This window comes from Carcharodon carcharias, chromosome 12 (assembly GCF_017639515.1).
Source record: "Carcharodon carcharias isolate sCarCar2 chromosome 12, sCarCar2.pri, whole genome shotgun sequence".
In the NCBI taxonomy this organism is placed as follows: Eukaryota; Metazoa; Chordata; class Chondrichthyes; order Lamniformes; family Lamnidae; genus Carcharodon; species Carcharodon carcharias.
This window is the reverse complement of record NC_054478.1, coordinates 127286687-127305704: the sequence shown is the minus strand read 5'-3', so window position 1 is coordinate 127305704 and position 19018 is coordinate 127286687. Positions and strand designations below refer to the sequence as shown.

General features: G+C 42.2%; 1 protein-coding gene across 1 annotated transcript in view; it reads left to right on the top strand.

Moving 5' to 3' along the window:
* The window catches only part of LOC121285134 (receptor tyrosine-protein kinase erbB-4-like), a 1067779-nt gene that overhangs the window by 680260 nt on the left and 368501 nt on the right, over positions 1 to 19018 (top strand). Inside the window, exons 10-11 of the mRNA XM_041201314.1 lie at positions 13488 to 13561; positions 16274 to 16364. Of these exons, the coding sequence (XP_041057248.1) occupies positions 13488 to 13561; positions 16274 to 16364 (165 nt within the window). The remainder of the gene's footprint in view (positions 1 to 13487; positions 13562 to 16273; positions 16365 to 19018) is intronic.

The window sequence follows — 19018 nt, the reverse complement described above, 5'->3', positions numbered from 1 at the left end:
CCTTTGAACCACATCCAAAGTATTTACATCCTTCCTTAAGTAAGGAGACCAAAACTACACACGGTATTCAAGGTGCAATCTCACTAATGCTCTGTATAACTGAAGCATAATATCCATACATTTATGTTCAGTCTCTCTCATAATAAAGGATGGCATTCCATTAGCCTTCCTGAATATTTGCTGTACCTACGTATTAACTTTTAGTGACTCATGTACTAGAACATCTAGATCCCTCTTCACATTTTCCCACATTAACCTCCATTTCCCTGATCTTTGCTCATTCACTCAACCTATTTATATACATCTGCAACCTCCTCATGCCCTCTTCACAACATACTTTCCTACCTATCTTTGTGTCATCTGCAAATTTAGTCATCATGTCTTCACTCCATTCATCTAAGTCATTGATGTAAATCGTAAAAAGTTGAGGCCCCTGTGGGACTCTACTCGTCACATCCTGCCAATCAGAAAAAGACCTATTTATGCATACTCTTTGCTTTCTGCCAGCCAGCCAATCTTCTATCTAAGCTAATATGTTACCCACTACACCATACGCTTTTATACTCATATTGTCTTACTGTCCGAGGTGAATTTCTTCCCCATTGTGCCTGAATAATATCTCTCATTATCTTAACCATTTGTTTCCTTTATTCCAATGGATATTTGGGCTTGAAAGGGTCATCTATCTCTGGCATGGTTAAACGCTATTATTTAGGAGTCTTTAATAATATGGCTCGGTCAGTGCTCACTGACGTGCCTGGGACTGATGAAGAATATATGTTTCTGTGTGGCTCCATCCAGTGCCTGATCAGAACCAAAATCAGTAGTGGACAGATGTTAAGAGGAATCTGATCGTTTCCCGATGACAGGGGACTTTGGTGACAGGCCTTCCACTCGTCTGCTTGCCTATAAAATGTCACGACCAAGAGGACTAAAAGAAAGGAGACAAACTGCAGGAAAAAGATGCTGTCTTACACAGAAAATGTATTCCATGGGAAGCAGAAAATCATAATAATCATGTGATTTTCATTAGTGGTCACCAATCATGCTGTAGCACTTATATAAGTGAATGAGTGGCCCAGCATTGCCATTGCCCATTATTATGGGCAACTCATGCTTGCCTATCACTGATTGGTGTTAGCACTTGATATGACTGCATCACCTTCTCACCTTCTCACTGCAAACACACCTCCATTTGGTTGGTGTCTGAGTAGCTTTGATTGTGGTTAGTGTCATTTTTATCCATTTAGTTTAACACATGTGTAAATTGCCTGTGTTTTGTCCTAAAATAGTTTTGCAAAAAATAAAACTAACTAAAAGAAAAGGCCTGAGGAGTACACTGTGTGATATTATCCCAGATGCAGAAGGGAAGCTATGGAACCAAAAGGAAGAAGCGAGGGTGCAGTGTAATGAGACCAATCTTACCTGAATATTGTACAGGGAAGTCCCAGTCTCCTATCAGCACTCAGCTTCTTGTGTGGGTGCCAGTGAATCTGATGCTAGAGCACAAGTGGGAAGACTGATATCTTCATTGATGATGCAGACCAGAAAGGGAGTAGGGTCCGCTGAGAGCTCAGCTCATCTGGACTAACTGACACTGTTGCCGAGAGCCAGTTATGGAGACTGGATCAACTCCTAATCCTATAAATTGCATTGGTTGCATGACAAGTTTGCCAATGCCACAAAGATTGGCAATATTGGAAACATAGGACTTAGGAACAGGAATAGGCCATTCGGTCCTTTGAGCTTGCTCCGCCATTCAATAAGATCATACCTGATCTTGCTGTGCCTCAACTCCACATTGCCATCAGCTTGCCATAACCCTTGGCTTCTCTTGTCTAGCAAAAATCTGTTTAACTCTGTCTTGAATAAATTCAATGCCCCAGCCTCCACTACTCTCTGGGGAACAGAATTCCACAGACTAATGAATGACCCTTTGAGAGAAAAAAATTCTCCTCCTATCCGTCTTAAATGGTAGACCTCCTATTCTTAAACTGTCTCCTGGTTCTCACTTCTCCCACCAGAGGAAACATCCTCTCAGTATAAATGCTATCAAATCCCTTCAGGATCTTACATATTTCAATAAGAGCATCTCTCATTCTTCTAAACTGCAGTGGATATAGGCCCAACCTGTTCAACCTTTCTTCATAAGATAAGTCCCTCATCCCAGGAATGAGTCATGTGAACCTTCTTTGAACAGCTTCTAAAGCAATTAACCTTTTTTCAAATGAGGAGACCAAAACTGTACATAGTATTCCAGATGAGGTCTCACCAAGACCCTGTACAACTGCAGTAAAACTTTCCTACTTTTATATTCTATTCCCATTGCAATAAATACCAACATTCCATTTGCCCTCCTAATCACTCGTTGTACCTGCACATTAACTCGTTGTGATTCATGTAACAGAACACCCAGATCCCTCCGCACCACTGAACACATAAACATACATACGAACTAGGAGCAGGAGTAGGTCTCTCGGTCCCTCAAGCATGCTCTGCCATTCAACAAGATCAAGGCTGATCTGATTGTAACCTCAATTCCACTTTCCTGCCTACCCCCAATAACCTTTCACCCTCTTGCTTATCAAGAATCTATCTGCCTCTGCCTTAAAAATATTTAAAGACTCTGCTTCCACCACCTTTAAGGAAGAGAGTTCCAAAGACTCACGATCTTCTCAGGGAAAAAAAAATTCTCCTCATCTCTGTCTTAAATGGGCAACCCCTTATTTTTAAATAGTGACCCCCTAGTTCTAGATTCACCCACATGTGGAAACATTCTTTCCACATCCACCCTGTAAATACCCCTCAGGATCTTATATGTTTCAATCAAGTCACCTCTTACTGTTCTAAATTCCAGTGGATACAAGCCTAGCCTGTCCAACCTTTCCTCATAAGTCAACCCACCCATTCCAGGTATTAGTCTTGTAAACCTTCTCTGAACTGCTTCCAATGCATTCACATCCTTCCTTAAATAAGGAGACTAATACTCCAGATGTGGTTTCACCAATGCCCTGTACAATTGAAACATAACCTCCCTACTTTTTGTGTTCAATTCCCCTCACAATAAACAATAACATTCTATTAACCTTCCCAATTACTTGCTGTATCTGCATGCTAACCTTTTGCAATTCATGCACCAGGACACCCAGGTCCTTCTGCATCTCAAAGCTTTGCAATCTCACCATTTAGATAAAATGCTTCTTTTTTATTCTTCCTGCCAAAATGGACAATTTCACATTTTCCCACATTATACTCCATTTGCCAGATCTTTGTCCACTCAATTAACCTATCTATATCTCTTTGTAGCCTCCTTATGTCCACTTCACAACTTACTTTCCTATCTATCTTTGTGTCATCAGCAAATTTAGCATCCATACCTTTGGTCCCTTAATCCAAGTAATTTATATAAATTGTAAAAAGTTGAGGCCCCTGCACTGATCCCTGTGGCACTCCACTTATTATATCTTGCCAAACAGAAAATGACCCATTTTGCACACTCTCTGTTTTCTGTTAGCTAGCCAATTTTTTTTATCAATGCCAATATGTTATCCCTACACCGTGAGTTTTAATTTTCTACAACAACCTTTGTTGTGGCACATTATCAAATGTTGTCTGGAAACAGAGTTCTGCAATCTCTCTCCCAAATAATATACTGCTTTTCTATTCTTCCTGCCTAAATGGACAAGTTCACATTTTCCCACATTATACTCCATCTGTCAAATGACCTTCAATATTCATGGTCACCTTGCAGCTATGTTTCTATAATGGCTGTCAGGTCATAAATATTTATTTCTATCTGTACTAACATTTTATCCATTTTGTTATGAATTCTGCATGCATTCAGATACAGAGACTTTAACTTTGTCTTTTTGCCATTTTTGTACTCTCCAGCCTTATCAGCTAGTACACCCTTCAGTTTTTACTTTGTCCCTTCCTGCAACACTCTGGTTATCATTACCCAAATCACTACTCTGCTCTTTTACCTCATTGTTTCCCTTTGATTTACTACATCACCTCTTGCACGATCCCTTCCCCCCACTATTGAGTTTAAAGCCTTCCCTATCACGCTAGTTATACAATTCCCAGAACACTGGTACAGCTTCTTCTTTCCACAGTACTGGTGCCAGTGCCTCCTAAATCAAAATCCATTTCTGCCACACCGGCCTATGAGCCACGCACTCATCTCTCTAATCTTATTTACCCTTTGCCAATTTGCTCGTAACTCAAGTAATAATCCAGAGATTATTATCTTTGAGGTTCTGCTTTTTAATTTAGCCCCCAGTTGCTCATAATCCCTAAGCAAAACCTCTTTGCTAGTCTTTTCTGTCATTGGTACCAACATGGACAATGACAACTGGATCCTCCCCCTCCCACTGCAAGTTCCTCTCCAACCCCAGACAGACATCCCGAATCCCCGTAAATGTCAGTTATCCACTTTGGACCTAAATGGATAGAACAGGATACTTTCAAAATGATAAAAAGCTATAAATGGTGGAAGTACAAAGGGATCTGGGCCTAAATTTTTGCTCCTGGGTCATGAGCTCGGAGTCGGGAAACTGACCCTGCAAACCCAACTCGGGAGAAATTGCCCCGGACAGTCTAATTTTCATTCTGGGCCAGGTTTCAAAAGGAGTCAGGCCCACCACACGCGGCAAGAGTTTGGAGCTAGCCTTAGGGACTGCCAGGTGCAGAGGCGGGCTGTGTGAAAGGCCTGCCTCGGTGATCCGAGACTTTATCCAAGCTGTTAAAAAACACAATAAGCCAAAAACATTCCTCCAGCCCTCACCCCTCATGTCCCCTCACCCCCGACACATTCCCCATGCCCCATCCATGGCAACCCATGCCACTTCATACCCCCCACCTACTGCCTAATGGACCCTTTTACCTGTTATGCTAACATCTGCACCTCTAATCACCTCCATGACCTATATGGACCCTATGACAACTTAATGCCACCCCATGCCCCCTACCCATGACCCTTTGCCCTTACACCCACCATGCCAACTCACCAAGTATCCACCATGGGCTGAGATTGCTATCGTACTTAAAACCCATTCACTACATTTGCATTCCTTCAACTACATAATCCATTAAAAGACAAACATTTCAGTCAAGTGCTTCATCTCTTATAAAAATAAGCATTTGTATTCATTGACTCACGTCAAAGACTTTATAACTACTTGGAGCTGTAAATTAAACTGTGAAATTGGGCACCCAAATATGATGATAGGTTTGAAGTCAGTCATGCAGCACAAACCTATAATGATAGGCCTCAGCCTAATGCCAACAGAGTGAAATAGCAAGCACTGATTTTAAAAAAAAACCTGAAAAATGTTTTATTAAATGTTTAAAGGCCAGGAGATTTAAATTTCTTGATAGCTTGATAGTTCCAATCAGTTTGATAGTTCCAATGAGTTTACCCACTTTTTATCGCAAAAAAAACCTGACCTCTCCCAAAAGTGTCCCTGGACCTCTCCCAAAGGGCACCCTACTTTTCCAAATGATTCCGGAAGCTATAGACTTTCACCTGAAAAGTATAAAGTCATGTTTTGAACTAGAACTAGCGAAAATTGGATCTATTTGAAGGCAGCTGCACTTCAACATGTGCAGCTCCCTCCATGAACTATGGGACCTGCTGTCTCCAGTATGTGTTCAGAGGCAGCTACAAAGGCTGTTGGGTGCGGTGTCAGACTGTTTAAAAGGACTGCCTCGGTGCTCTGGGCCTTTGTCCCAACTGTAAAGAAAACAATAAAAATTAAAAACAACTCCCATCCCTCACACCCCCTAAACACCCCACACACTCCCCATACCCCATCCATGCCAACTACTGCCACTCATGACCCCATCAAACTCCATAGCCCCTCATGCGTTCTATGCCAACCTATTCTTCTCTAACCCCAAGGCTGCTCATACCCTCCATACTAGCTTATGCCCTTCTATCCACACCTGTGGCCCTTAATAGCCCCTATGCCAACTTACTGCCAACTCATACCAACCCATGCCCCACCACACTTTGGCCCTACATCCTTCATGTGTACTCACCATGTATCCACTATGGGCAGACCTCAGAGCCATGCTGAGATTAAATAAAATCAAGTTTGAGTATCTATTGATGACTTCACAATTTAAAAAACCTTCATCAATGCATTTAAATTTCTCAAGTACTTAAGCTCTTAGGGAAGCAAACATCTGTATTCATAGTGCCACCTCAAAGATTTTATAAGAACTTGGAAAGGCCAATCAAACTGTGAACTTACAGGGCCCTGACTGTAATAATGATAGTTCGTGGAATCAGTCAGGCAGCACTAATTCTGTATTAAAACCCTCAGGCTTTTAACAACAGGCAGAAGTAGTGAAATTGCAAGCAGTCACAGCAGGATGTTTTTCTTTTAAAAACTTAGAGATTGGGGACTAAAATGTCTGGACAGCTTCACAATTCCAGTGAGTTTATCCACTTTTTGCACGCATGTCTAATTTTAACAATCCCAGAGGACACTTGGACCTAACGAAAAGGGTATCCTATCTCTTCAAATAACTCCAGCCGTTTTAGAGCTTTCACTCAAATGTCTAAAGTCCACTAATCATCTTTTGTACACCCCGCTCATGAAAATTGCAACTGTTTGAAGCCAGCTGCATTTTCACATATGTAGCTGCCTCCAGGGACCATGGATGTGCAAACTACAACTCACCCCCATTCACCCCCTGGCGGAAATGGTGAGTGCTGGGTTCGGGGGTGGAACCTCTGGAATCGGGGCTCTTAAGTCATTTTGCTAAGCCAGAGACCCTTTTCGTCATTGCAAAAATCTGGCCCTATAGCATACTGCCTGTGATATTACTGCATGAGCCTTTCTGTGAGTTGCCCAGATTATCAAAGAAGATTGCTGCTGATGGAACGAAAGAGAGATTACTGATTGTAGCCCAATGGAACATAAAAAAAAGTAGGAACAGGGCTAGTCCATTCAGCCCCTCATGCCTGCTCTGCCATTTCAGTATAATCATGGCATATCATTGGCCTTAACTCCACTTTCCCACACGTCCCCCACAACCCTTGACTCCAAGAGATTACAAAAATCTATCTCAACCTTCAATATGTTCAACAATGGTACATCGACATTCTTCTAGGGTAGAGAATTCCAAAGATTCCCAACACTTTGACTAAAGAAATTTCTCCTCATCTTAGTCCTAAATGATTGACCCCTTATCCTGAGACTATGCCCCCGTCTTCTAGATTCCCCAGCCAGGGTCACTGCCTACCTTGTCAAACCCCTCCAAAATCTTGGATGTTTCAGTGAGATCATCTCTCATTCTTCTAAACTCTAGAGAGTATCGGCCCAATTTACTCAGCCTCTCATCATAGGGCAGCATTCTTATTTCAGGAACCAATCTAATGAATCTAGATTCACTAGAATCTAGTGTCCCTCTAGATTAGTACACTAATGTGTACTAATTACTGTACTACCACCAATGCAAGTATATACTTCCTTATAAATAGCTTTGGGGGGGAAAATACTGTCTGTCAGACTGGGTAAGTGGGAGGGGGAGTTCAGCATTTAAAATGCCTCTACCTCTTGACTTGTCAGGGTTGCTGGGGGGAAATAGCCTTGCTCTGGGGCTGCTTCTTGTATTTGCTCATGAAAGCGAGTGGTTTTACTGTATTTTGAAATCTGCTCATGTAATTACCTCCCATTGAGCTGGACAACCCAAGCTGAGAATCTTGGATTAGTGAGATCTTTATGCCCCTGGCTATTGGCCCACCAGCATCCGGGGTGAGATGGGCAGAATTCATTTCACGCAGCTAACCCAATGCAGGTGGGTGTGGTCTACCAGCACCTAGTCACTTAATACAAGCTAGCTTGGCTTTGCTTGCTGTATTAACACATTTCAAATTCCTCCCCCACCCCCACCCCCAACATAGTTATATAACAAAAATTGCTTCTGCCCAAAATGCAGGTCTCCCCCTGAGATTTGATTCTTTTTTCAGCAGATAAGTGAAGTAGAAATGTTACGTTGACAGGTAGGGATAATTTGATTCAAGTAGCTTGAAAACAGTTGATGGCACAAATTTCAAATTAACTCCGACAGGCTTCAGTCTCCAGCCACCAGGAGGATGATGTGAGGATAAAATCCTCTCCTTTCATTGCTGATAAATACACAATTCCCAACCCACTGAAGGATTATATTCTTCTAAATTTGCAGGAATTGTAATTTGTGAGTTATTCAACCACATTTGATCAATACTTCACTTGGTTCGAGTATGACAATAATTTGTCCTGATGTTTGTATGGTGGTCTAATGGGCATGGCTGCTGGACCAGTAATTCGCAGCTCATGAGTTTGAATCCCTCTGTGGATACTTGTGAAGTTAATAAATCTGGTAATTTATGGGTGAGTGCCACAAAATAAAATACTGCTTGTTGTAAAATCCTGAACTGGGTCGCTCATGTTTCGCAAGGAAGAGAACCAGCCCCAACCTTCTGTGATACACCTAGCCTACATGTGACTGCAGTCCCACAGTAAGTGGTTGAGTCTTAACGCTCTTTAAAGTGGCAATGAGTCAGCCTTGTCCACACCCTGGAAGCAATTCTTTTTATAAACTTTCAAAAAGTGGCCAATTTAACATGATAATGCCTCATGATTTTGAATGAAGACAATAAGCAAATGAAGTACAAAGTTAAATTAACAGCTTAATTAATGGTGGATTTGAAAAGGATAGGTTATGCCTGAGCAAAAGAAACTTTGGTAAAAATATCAACTCGAGCCCCTCCCGAAACCAAATAAAACAGGCTTTGCAAAGGTATACACCCAGATTTTTGCACCCGGGTCAAGTGCACAGAGTCAGGAGATTTCCTGCCTCGGCGAACCCGACCTTTGAAAACATCTGCCTGCAGGTTGGATTTTAGGTCATGCAGGGGTGGGGCAGTGGGGGGAACACGGGGGGAAATATCGGGGCAGGTGACTGCGGAACGAGTGTGGAGACTGCTGGGCAGAAGACCGACCTCTGTGCTCCAGGACTGTGGTTAAATAAAATAGAAAAAGAATAAAATGAGAAACAGTCCTCCAGTCCTCAACATCCCCGAACCATCTCACGCACTCCCTATGCCCCATCCATGCCAACTGATGCCAACCCATGCCCCTCTACCCACACCTCATGGCCACTCATACCCCCAGTTCACCCCATGTGCTTCTAACTGCCCTCCATTGCCCCTCATACCCCTATGCCAACTCTCACCATTCCATTCCCACCACTCTTTGTCCGTAAGCCTTCCATGCCAACTCATCTAGTATCTTGGACAGTTCATTGACAATTTTGACACTTCCACAACAGCTTTGACAGCTGGACAGTTCTTTAACAGTAAAAAGTGCATAATCATATTCACTTTTAACAATCCCAAAGGGTGCCTTACCTCTCCAAAGGGCTAACCAAATGAATCCACCAAGTTCAGACCCCTGTTCTAATCTGCAAACTCCGGGTTGCACACTCCTGGCCTTCCAAAATCCCACTTCAGTGGAGGCAGCTGGCGATTTAAATGGCCAGCTGTCCCTATGAATCATGCATGCGCAAACCCCAGCCTGACTACAGTCCCACCCTGCAAAGATAGGAAATGCCAGGTTCAGGGGCGGGACTTAGAAATTTCTATCATTCCCAGGATTTTCACCAAGATGGGAAGACTCTCCTTTGTGGTGAAAAGCTGGGCCATACTATGTGTGGCATAACAATATTCTGAAACCTCCTGCTTTGACTCTGAGTTTTCAGCATTCTTGCAATTCTGGACTCTTAAGCATCCCTCTATTCCTTTGCCCCGCCACTGGCTTCCATGCTTTCAGTCATCTAGCCGTAAACTCTGGAATTTCCTCCTTAAACCCCTCTGTCTCTTCTGTTCTCTTTCCTCCTTTAAGACTCCTTAAAACCTACTGTACAAACTCTGCTTCTATGGTTAGTGTTAATCTTTGAATATGCTCCAGTGAGGTGCTTCGAAACATTTTGCTATGTTAAAAGGTGCTATATAAATGCAAATTGCTGTGGCAGATGAAGCCTTATTGTAACATCTCACTTGAAATAAAGCACACCAGGCATCACAGCAGTCCTTCAGTACTGCTCTTACTTCACAACCTTCTCGTTCAGAGAATGCTAGCAACTGAGCCAAGACTGACACCTAACAAAGGGTACATTTTATGAACTCGTGCTTTCAGTGTGGAGCTTCACTTGCTACGCATATATCAGGAATTCAGGACTGGAGGGCAAATTCACTTTCTGTGCTAAAATTCCAGATATGCAGGCCTGGTGTGAGAAGTTCAGTATTCAGAGTACATTTTGGAAATTCAGGTATGAAGTTTACACAGGAACAGAACTACATTAATTGCATCACATGGTTTGTTTCCTTCATTACAAGAGAAGCAACATCAAGTATTTTTTTAATTCATTCATGGGATGCGGGCCAGCATTTGATGCCCATCTCTAATTGCCCTTGAGAAGGTGGTGGTGAGTAGCCTTCTTGAACTGCTGTAACCCATGTGGGATGGGTATACCCACAGTGCTATTAGGAAGGGAGTTCCAGGATTTTGACCCAGCGACAGTGAAGGAATGCCGATATATTTCTAAGTCAGGTTGGTGAGTTACTTGGAGGGGAACTTCCACGTGGTGGTGTTTCCATCTGTCTGCTGCTCTTGTCCTTCTAGGTGGTAGAGGTTATATACCCATAACTTAAGTTACTAGTCCTTTTCCCATTGTACTTGCAGTGTAAATGCATGTTTTCACTTGTCGTTGGCTAATGTTAAGGGCTGTTTTTGAGCCGTTAACATTATTGGTCATATTTTGTTAGCTTCCTACGTGACATTAATGATGGTTGTTGATATTTAAACTACACCAAACAAATAATTAACCAAAGTGCGAGAGATGAGACTAAATTAAAATGTTTGATGCCAAACTGCTTGCCTGCTTTCGCATGTGAAGATTCCTTCGTTGCCTGTTGGATTTTCCTCAAATTTCCAAAAACTTACAGCAATGAGATCTGGACCATAACAAATCACTTCACCGTCTCAAAATGTGGACAGCATATTCCATAAATACTGTGGCTACAAGAGCAGGTCAGAGGCTAGGAATCCTGCAGTGAGTAACTCACCTCCTGACTCCCCAAAGCCTGTCCACCATCTACAAGGCACAAGTCAGGAGTGTGATGGAATACTCCCCACTTGCCTGGATGAATGCAGCTCCCACAACACTCAAGAAGCTTGACAGCATCCAGGACAAAGCAGCCGGCTTGATTGGCACCCCTTCCACAAACATGCACTGCCTTCACCTTTGACAAACAGTAGCAGCAGTGTGTACCATCTATAAGATGCACTGCTGCAACTCACTAAGGCTCCTTAGCACCTTCCAAACCAATGACCACTACCATCTGGAAGGACAAGGACAGCAGACACATGGGAACACCGCCACCTGGAAGTTCCCCTCCAAGCCACACACTATCCTGACTTGGAAATATATCTCCATTACTGAGTCAAAATCCTGGAACTCTATCCCTAACAGCACTGTGGGTGCACCTATACCACATGGACTGCAGCAGTTCAAGAAGGGTAAGTTGGGGATGGTCAGGTATATCAATCCAGGTGCAGATTGCAACCAGAAGCTAGTAAAAATCACAATTCATTAATAGAGATTGCTTTACTTGTGAAAGCATTGTGTGAATGGTTTACTGTGATGTTCCCGCTAAGCTGTGTAGGTGCTCAGCCATGCAGCAGTCTAAAAGATATCCTGCAGGTCTGTTCTGTGATAAATAACATTAAAAAATTTAAAGCGGAGTGCACTGGGAAAAAATGTAGCAACACAATTATATTTTAAAGACAACATTGGTTTACAATGCTTAAATAAAGCATCCAACGCATTAAGGCTACATGGTGAATGGATTACCATTCTGTTTGTAATAGTTTTAGAAAAAACTGACCTATCTCTGTAACCTCTCTTAGGCCTACATCCCTCTGGGTCTCTGCATTCCTCCACTTTTGGCCTTTTGCATATGCTTGATTTTGATCGTTCTACCATTTATCTTCAGGTCTTAGTCCCTAAGTTGTAGAATTTGCTTTCTGCATCTTGCCAGCCCACTACCTCTCTTCTTCTAGGATGCTATCTAAAAACTACCTCTTTGACCTAGCATTTGGTCACTTGCCCTAATATCTCCTGAGATGCTCAGTGACAAATTTTCTTTTGAAAATGCTCCTGTGCAGTACCTTGGGATGTTTTACTACATTAAGGGTATTATATAAATGCAAGTAGTAAAAGCAAATAATTACACCATAAGTGCAGTGAGATGTGAACTATACCTGATATGGCTTCAATTGGGGTGTGATTAGCTGTGCTGAGATAACTTGAAGCTTTCAGAAATAACATGAATCTTTACCACAACAGACTGTGAGCTCTGGTGTCTCCCAAGGATTTATCCTTGGTGCCCTCCTATTTTTCATTGACATGCCACCTCTCGGTGAGATTATCCAAAATCACAGCATCAATTTCCACACATAAGCTTACGTCACCACTATCTCGCTCAACCCCTTCCACTGCCTCTAATTGTCAGGCTGCTTGTCCAACATCCAGTACTGGATGAGCAGAAATTTTTCCTAACTAAATATAGCCATTGTCTTCAGACTCCCAGCAAACTCCATTCTCTGACAACTCCCTGGCAACCATCTGAGGCTAAATCAGGCTGTTCATAACTTTGGTGTCATATTCAACCCCGGAATGAGCTTCCAACCATATATCCATGATTTGACTAAGACCACCTATTTCCACTTCCATAACATCGCCTGGCTCTGCTCCTGCCTCAGTCTGCTGCTGAAACCCTCTTCCATGCCTTTGTTACCTTTAGACTTAACTATTTCAACATGCTTCTGGCTGGCCTTCCACATCCTACCTTCCAGAAACATGAAGCGATCCAATACTCTTCTGGCCATGTCCTAACTCGCACCAAGTCCCATTCATCCATCACCCTTGCCCTCACTAACCTACATTGGCTCCGGGTAAGACAACACCTTGATTTTAAAATTCTCACCCTTGTTTTCCTATCCCTCCACGGCCTCATGCCTCCCTATTTCTGGAATCACCTCCAGTCCCACAACTCTCCGAGACATCTGCACTCCTCTAATTCTGGCCTTTTGAATATCCTTAATTTTAATCGCTCCACCGTTGATGGCTATACCTTCAGCTACCTAGGCCCTAAGCCCTAGATTTCCCTCCCTAACCTCTCCACCCGACTACTTCTCTTTTCTCCTTTAAAGCATTCCTTAAAACCCACCTTTTTGACCAAGCTTTTGGCTATCTGCTGTATTATCTCCTTTTGTGGTTTGGTGTCAAATTTTGCTTTGTAACTCTCCTGCCTTGGGTGTTTTACCATGCCACAAGTGCTATATAAATGCAAGCTCTTGTTGTTGCCAGCTTATCAGAATTTTTTTATGTGAGACAACTGTTGAATGAAACTGGCTCTTCTCTCTTTCCAGTGACCCCTATCATAATATTGCTGCTTTGGATCCAGAAAAGCTGAACGTCTTCCGGACAGTCCGAGAGATAACAGGTAGTGAAAACCCAGCAGGCTTCTACTCTTAAATAATTAACATCAGCTTTACACTCTTTCAAAAGCAACTTGTGTCACAATGACAGTCCTGTTACCATAAGAAAAGAATGACCTTTTCATTGATGAACTCCATTGGTTCATCTCACCATATCTCACAATCTATTCTTTCTGCAGAAATGTATCAAATCATGTGTTTAACCCATTAATACTAACCACTTTCATCTTCCTTAGTAACTGAGGCCTAGGTTTTCCATCCCATCTGCCATGGGAATCGTTGCAGGCGGGATGGAAAATTTAATGGACCAGCAAAAGGTCTGTTGACTTCGAGCGGAAATTTCTGGTCCTGTGGTGGGTGGGACCAGAAAATCCCACCTTCTATTGCTCTTTGGACAAAAAATCCCTTCTTCCACCTAAATTCCCTAAATTTTCACTCATGTCCCTTGGTTTTTGAGCCTTTCCCGTCTTTAAGATTTATGGATCTTGGAATTGTCTTTAGTTATAAGATTGCAGCGATGTTTTATCATATACTGATTCAAGTTTTTGTTGCAACCTCTTTCAATAGGAAACTATCACTCACAAAAAATAGTCTCTCCAAAGGAAGTGAAATTGCTAGCTTTACCTCCTTTATAGCAGTAGCTCCAAAGTGTGGTCTGTGGTCCACCTGGCTGGTCCAAAATCCAAGTCACTGATGTGCAACACAACCGGACCGACTCCCACACGTGTGGCACAAGTTGTCAATAGCGTGAACACAAGAAATAGAAACAGGAATATGCCATTTGGCCCCTCGAGCCTGCTCTGCCATTCAATAAGATCATGGCAGATCCTCTTGTGTTTCGATTTCCACATTGCTGTCTAACCCCAATAGCCTTTGACTCCATCGCCTAACAAGAATCTATCTACCTCTGCCTTAGCAGAGGTATTCAATGACCCCGCCTCCACCACCTTCTGAGGCAGAGTTCCAAAGTCGCACAACCCTCTGAGAGAAAAAATAACAGCAATGTGAACAATGACAAAGCAGTTTCATAAACTAGATTTATGTTACTTTTACAATGTACAACTAGTGAGGTCTTGTGGTTCAGTAAGTAGCACCTATAACTCTGAGCCACAAGCTCCAGGTTCAAGTCTCACTCCAGGACTTGTTGGCCATGGAAGAGGTGTTAATGATGCGGTTCAGCAGGTTGATGATCAGCCTGCTGATCTTTCCAACACTTCCCCATGATTCCACAAAAGGAAGAGGTGCATGAAGATATGAAACAAACAAACAAAAAAATGCAACAGCAAAATTGGATTTTCAACACTTGCGTGTTAATAGGATCTGAATCGGTTGATGAGGCTGAAACCAAGACACACAACTTTTCTTTATTGAGAGAGTTTATTAACTTGTTCAGTCTCACAGCTCTTCTCTAACACAGCCCAGTGTCCCAGCTATCTCCTATATATATATGGTCAAAGACAATTAATATTCATCACCTGTTTCTTTTAACCGTAACAATGTAATTGACATTAGCAAACCTTAACAATGTAATTGACAAGATATTAACATTGTGGGACTGAAAACAAAGACAAGCAACTGGCTGGACATGGAGCCTGACATGAGACTGAAGTTCTCAAGCTTGGAACCAGACATCACCTCATTGATGCCTCATCAAAAGCAACATCATTCTTCCCATTAATTCTGATGAGTGTTTTTGCAGTGGCAAGTGAAAGCAAGTGTGATTGGACTGGTAGATGGTCCACTGGGGGAATGGGGGTTTGGAGGGGGAGGGGGAGGGGGAGGGGGAGGGGGAGGGGGAGGGTGGTGTATTTTGCCCCACCTAAGTGAACTGTGGTGAAAATGTTTGAGAATCACTGCTGTAGAAGGTTCCCCAGGTTTGGAGCACACTTTGTCTTTCAAAGTCACAGGAGTAACTAGAGGACACAGATTAAAGGTGATTGGAAAAGAACCACATGATGTGAGAAAACATTTATTTTACATGTCATGATCTGGAATGCACTGCCTGAAGAGCTGGAAAAAGCGGACTGAATGAATGGTAATTTTCAAAAGGAAATTGGTAAATACATAAAGGGTAAAAATATACATAGGATAATGAGGAAAAAGCATATGGGACTAATTGGGCAACTAGCACAGTGGGCTAAATAGGCTCCTTCTGTGCTTTATCATTCTATAATTCCATGATTCCCTTCACCATCTCAGTAATTGCATGAAAATCCATTTTGTTTCATTTATTTTCTTAAGAACACCATTCCATATGAATGGAGGGCACAGTCACAATGCAATATGACTTAACAGTCATTTGCACATGGCGGTACAAATGAAATGGAACTTACTTCTTCTAATTCCTGCTACACTAGCTTTTTTTTTTGTTGCACACCTTCATGGAGCTTGTGATCACTCACTTATCCATTATCTTTCCAAGAATACAATTGCACATCCTGCTTTGTGCTACTGAATGGCATGACAGTGCAGTATGACCAGTATCCACTGACTTTCAATCCTTATGCTTTTTCAGCTCTGTGACTACATTATAGCTGATGGCCTTAGCACAAAATAATCATAATCAGTATTATTTACAGGGAAAGTAGTAGAGAAGTAGTAGAGTTGCTGTCTGGTCTGCTTAACTACCAGATTGCACATTCGACCTGAGCATCCCTCACACAATTACAACGCAATAATCAAGGATCTTGATTTTATTTTTGTTTTTTTTCCACTAGGTTTTTTGAATATTCAGTCATGGCCAAGAAATATGACAGATTTCAATGTGTTTGCTAACCTGGTGACAATAGGTGGCCGAAGTCTGTACAGGTATATTGAACCTTTAATCATAATTTATATGCAACCTGCTTCTGTAGTTCTGTGAGGGTGAGTCTAGTGGTTATGGTCCCGGACTAGCAATCCAGAAGTATATTCAAATCCTATTTTGTCTAACTGTGAAATTAAATGCAACAAATCTGGTCATTTGTGAAAGGTGACTGTAAAAGCTGCCAGGTTGTTATAAAATTGCAAGGGCACCTGTCATGCTTACCCTAATGCATTGCCTGTCCAGCACAATTCAGTATAGTCAGGACAACTGGAGTTGAGTAACAAATACTGCCTTGCTGATGTTGCACATATCCTGGCAAAAATTTTAAAAAGTTCCTTGAGCTATTTTTAAGTAGTGCTAATTTTTGGTTAGCTATTTGGTATTTTCCCTCCTCCTGTCATGTGTAGCAGTCCCAGATCAGGTTTGTTGCGTAGTTAGCTGACATTCATTAGCAGTGCTGTTACCCATGAGCCACCTGGTCGAAGGTTCAAATGCCACCCCAGAGACTCGAACCCAGAATCCAGGCTGACACTCCAAAGCTGCACTGGCAGAGGTGTCGACTTTCAAATGAGTTGCTAAACTAAGATCCTGTCTGACCCCTCATCTCATACTCTACCCTGTTATGTGTAATGGAGTAATTTCTAGCTGAGCTACCCAAACATCTTTTTGGACCCCGCACTGCATCTTTCTGTTTCATTGGATGCTTCTACAGTGACACTACTATGGACATTACTATGCTCTTTATCTTTTGCACATTTAGTTCTCATGAACCTTTGGGGCTGTTGCCAGTGAGATCATTACACTGAGCCACCATGGATATGTTATTATTACAGCATTCAGCAATTTCTCAGCCTCAAGGGCCTCAGCACATCACCTTGGGGATGAAAAGACTAAAAACAGAGGGAATAAATCAGGGTTAGTTTGGTTAGGTAATGCCATGCTTAATTTTTAAAACCTAATAGAATGGAGGGGGAAAGGAAGGCATGGGGTTGCTGCACTGGAGGTAAGAGGAAGGTGGTGATGTGTTTCACAGTTTTAATGACCCTCCAAAGAATGAGTTAGAGTGAGAGATGATATGATAACTCTTTATCCCATCAAAGTGAGGTTGTGGAGGGAAAAGTGTGGGTTGGTTGCATTTTTTGCACTGCAGGAGAAATAAGAACTTTAAACTCAAGAGAAATGAACAGTAGTAGAGTAGCAATAAAATAGAAGATAACTTACTAACAGTCCAAGGCTTAATGTATCTTTAAAAATTAGAAGTTCATCCATACCTGCCATCAGCATTTCCATGAGAAATTCTAATGCCCACATTTACAATGCAAACAAGGTAAACTTGTTATGTTGTAATTACACCCTCCTGCCAATGGAGGCACTGATTTCCTGTGTGCAATATCATGAGGGGTCAAGTAGGTTCTTGTAAGTCTTTGGGTCCTCCAGGACAAATCAGAGTAAGCTGGCCCAGGCTCGCTCACTCACAGCAGTGGGAAGGGAGAAGACTTGCTGATTTCTAACTGAAAGGATGATATTCTAACACACTCCCTCTAGAACCACTCAGTATTGAAATTATGTCATGCATATTAGTTTTTGAATGCTCCAAGCATTTATGATTAATGGATTAGCAGCTCCATTAAAATAGCAGAGAAGGGTATTGCAAAGAAGCACATGAAGTATTTGCCAAGTAAGGTTCTACAAGTGTGATCCCAGGGCAACACTAATCATTTGAGGAAGGGAGAAAAAATGACAGGCTTTCCATATGTTCCATATTCAGCCTTCCTTAACAGAAGGGTATCTGTAAGCTATATGGGTCAGGGGAAGCCATAAACAAACCTTTAGCTCCAAGGAATCACTCGACATTTGTATTCTAAAGCTCCCATGTCATCCTGCCAGTTGCTTTGAGTGGCTAATTACAAGTTAGTAAACTGGCCAGCAGAATGAGATCATTACATTGCCCCAACACACGTGCACCCTGTAGAACTCTGTCTGATGTCAAACTGACATGTTGCCTTTTGGAAATGCCCTGAGCTGTTACACGCTGTTAAAATAATGATGCAGACAGTAACTGGTGAGATGGGGTGTGATGGCTGCAAGCTTCCACACAATATGTATTTTCTTTCGCAATTCAGTTAATTACAGTACTTGCTTTAATTGCAGGGTTTTTTTTTAGCATTTCTCAAAGGAATATAGAAGAGATCACACCATGTACATCCAGCTTTGCATCTCAATTATTCACCATGGGCTTGTAGATCCTGTGGTTACAGACAATCAATGTCATATGCACTGGTAGGAGTGAAATGCTCCCTCTTGACAGGGACTTCCTACCAGAACCAAATCCTTTCACACAAAAAAAAGACATAAGAGCATACTACCAATACCAAGCTACTTTAGGCAGCAGCTCCCAAAACTGCAAGTTCCCTTCCAAGTTGCACATCACCTCGACTTAGAACTGTATTACTGTTTCTTCATTGTCACTGGGTCAAAATCCTGGATTTCCCTAACTGGTGGCACTGTGGGACAACCTTCACTGCACGGATTGCAGCCATTCAAGAAGGTGGTCCATCACTAGCGTTTCCAAGCAACTAGGGATGGGCAATAAACACTGGCCTTTCCAGTGATGTGTACCTCCTCAGGATAAGCAAAAAGGGAATGGTGCAATGGG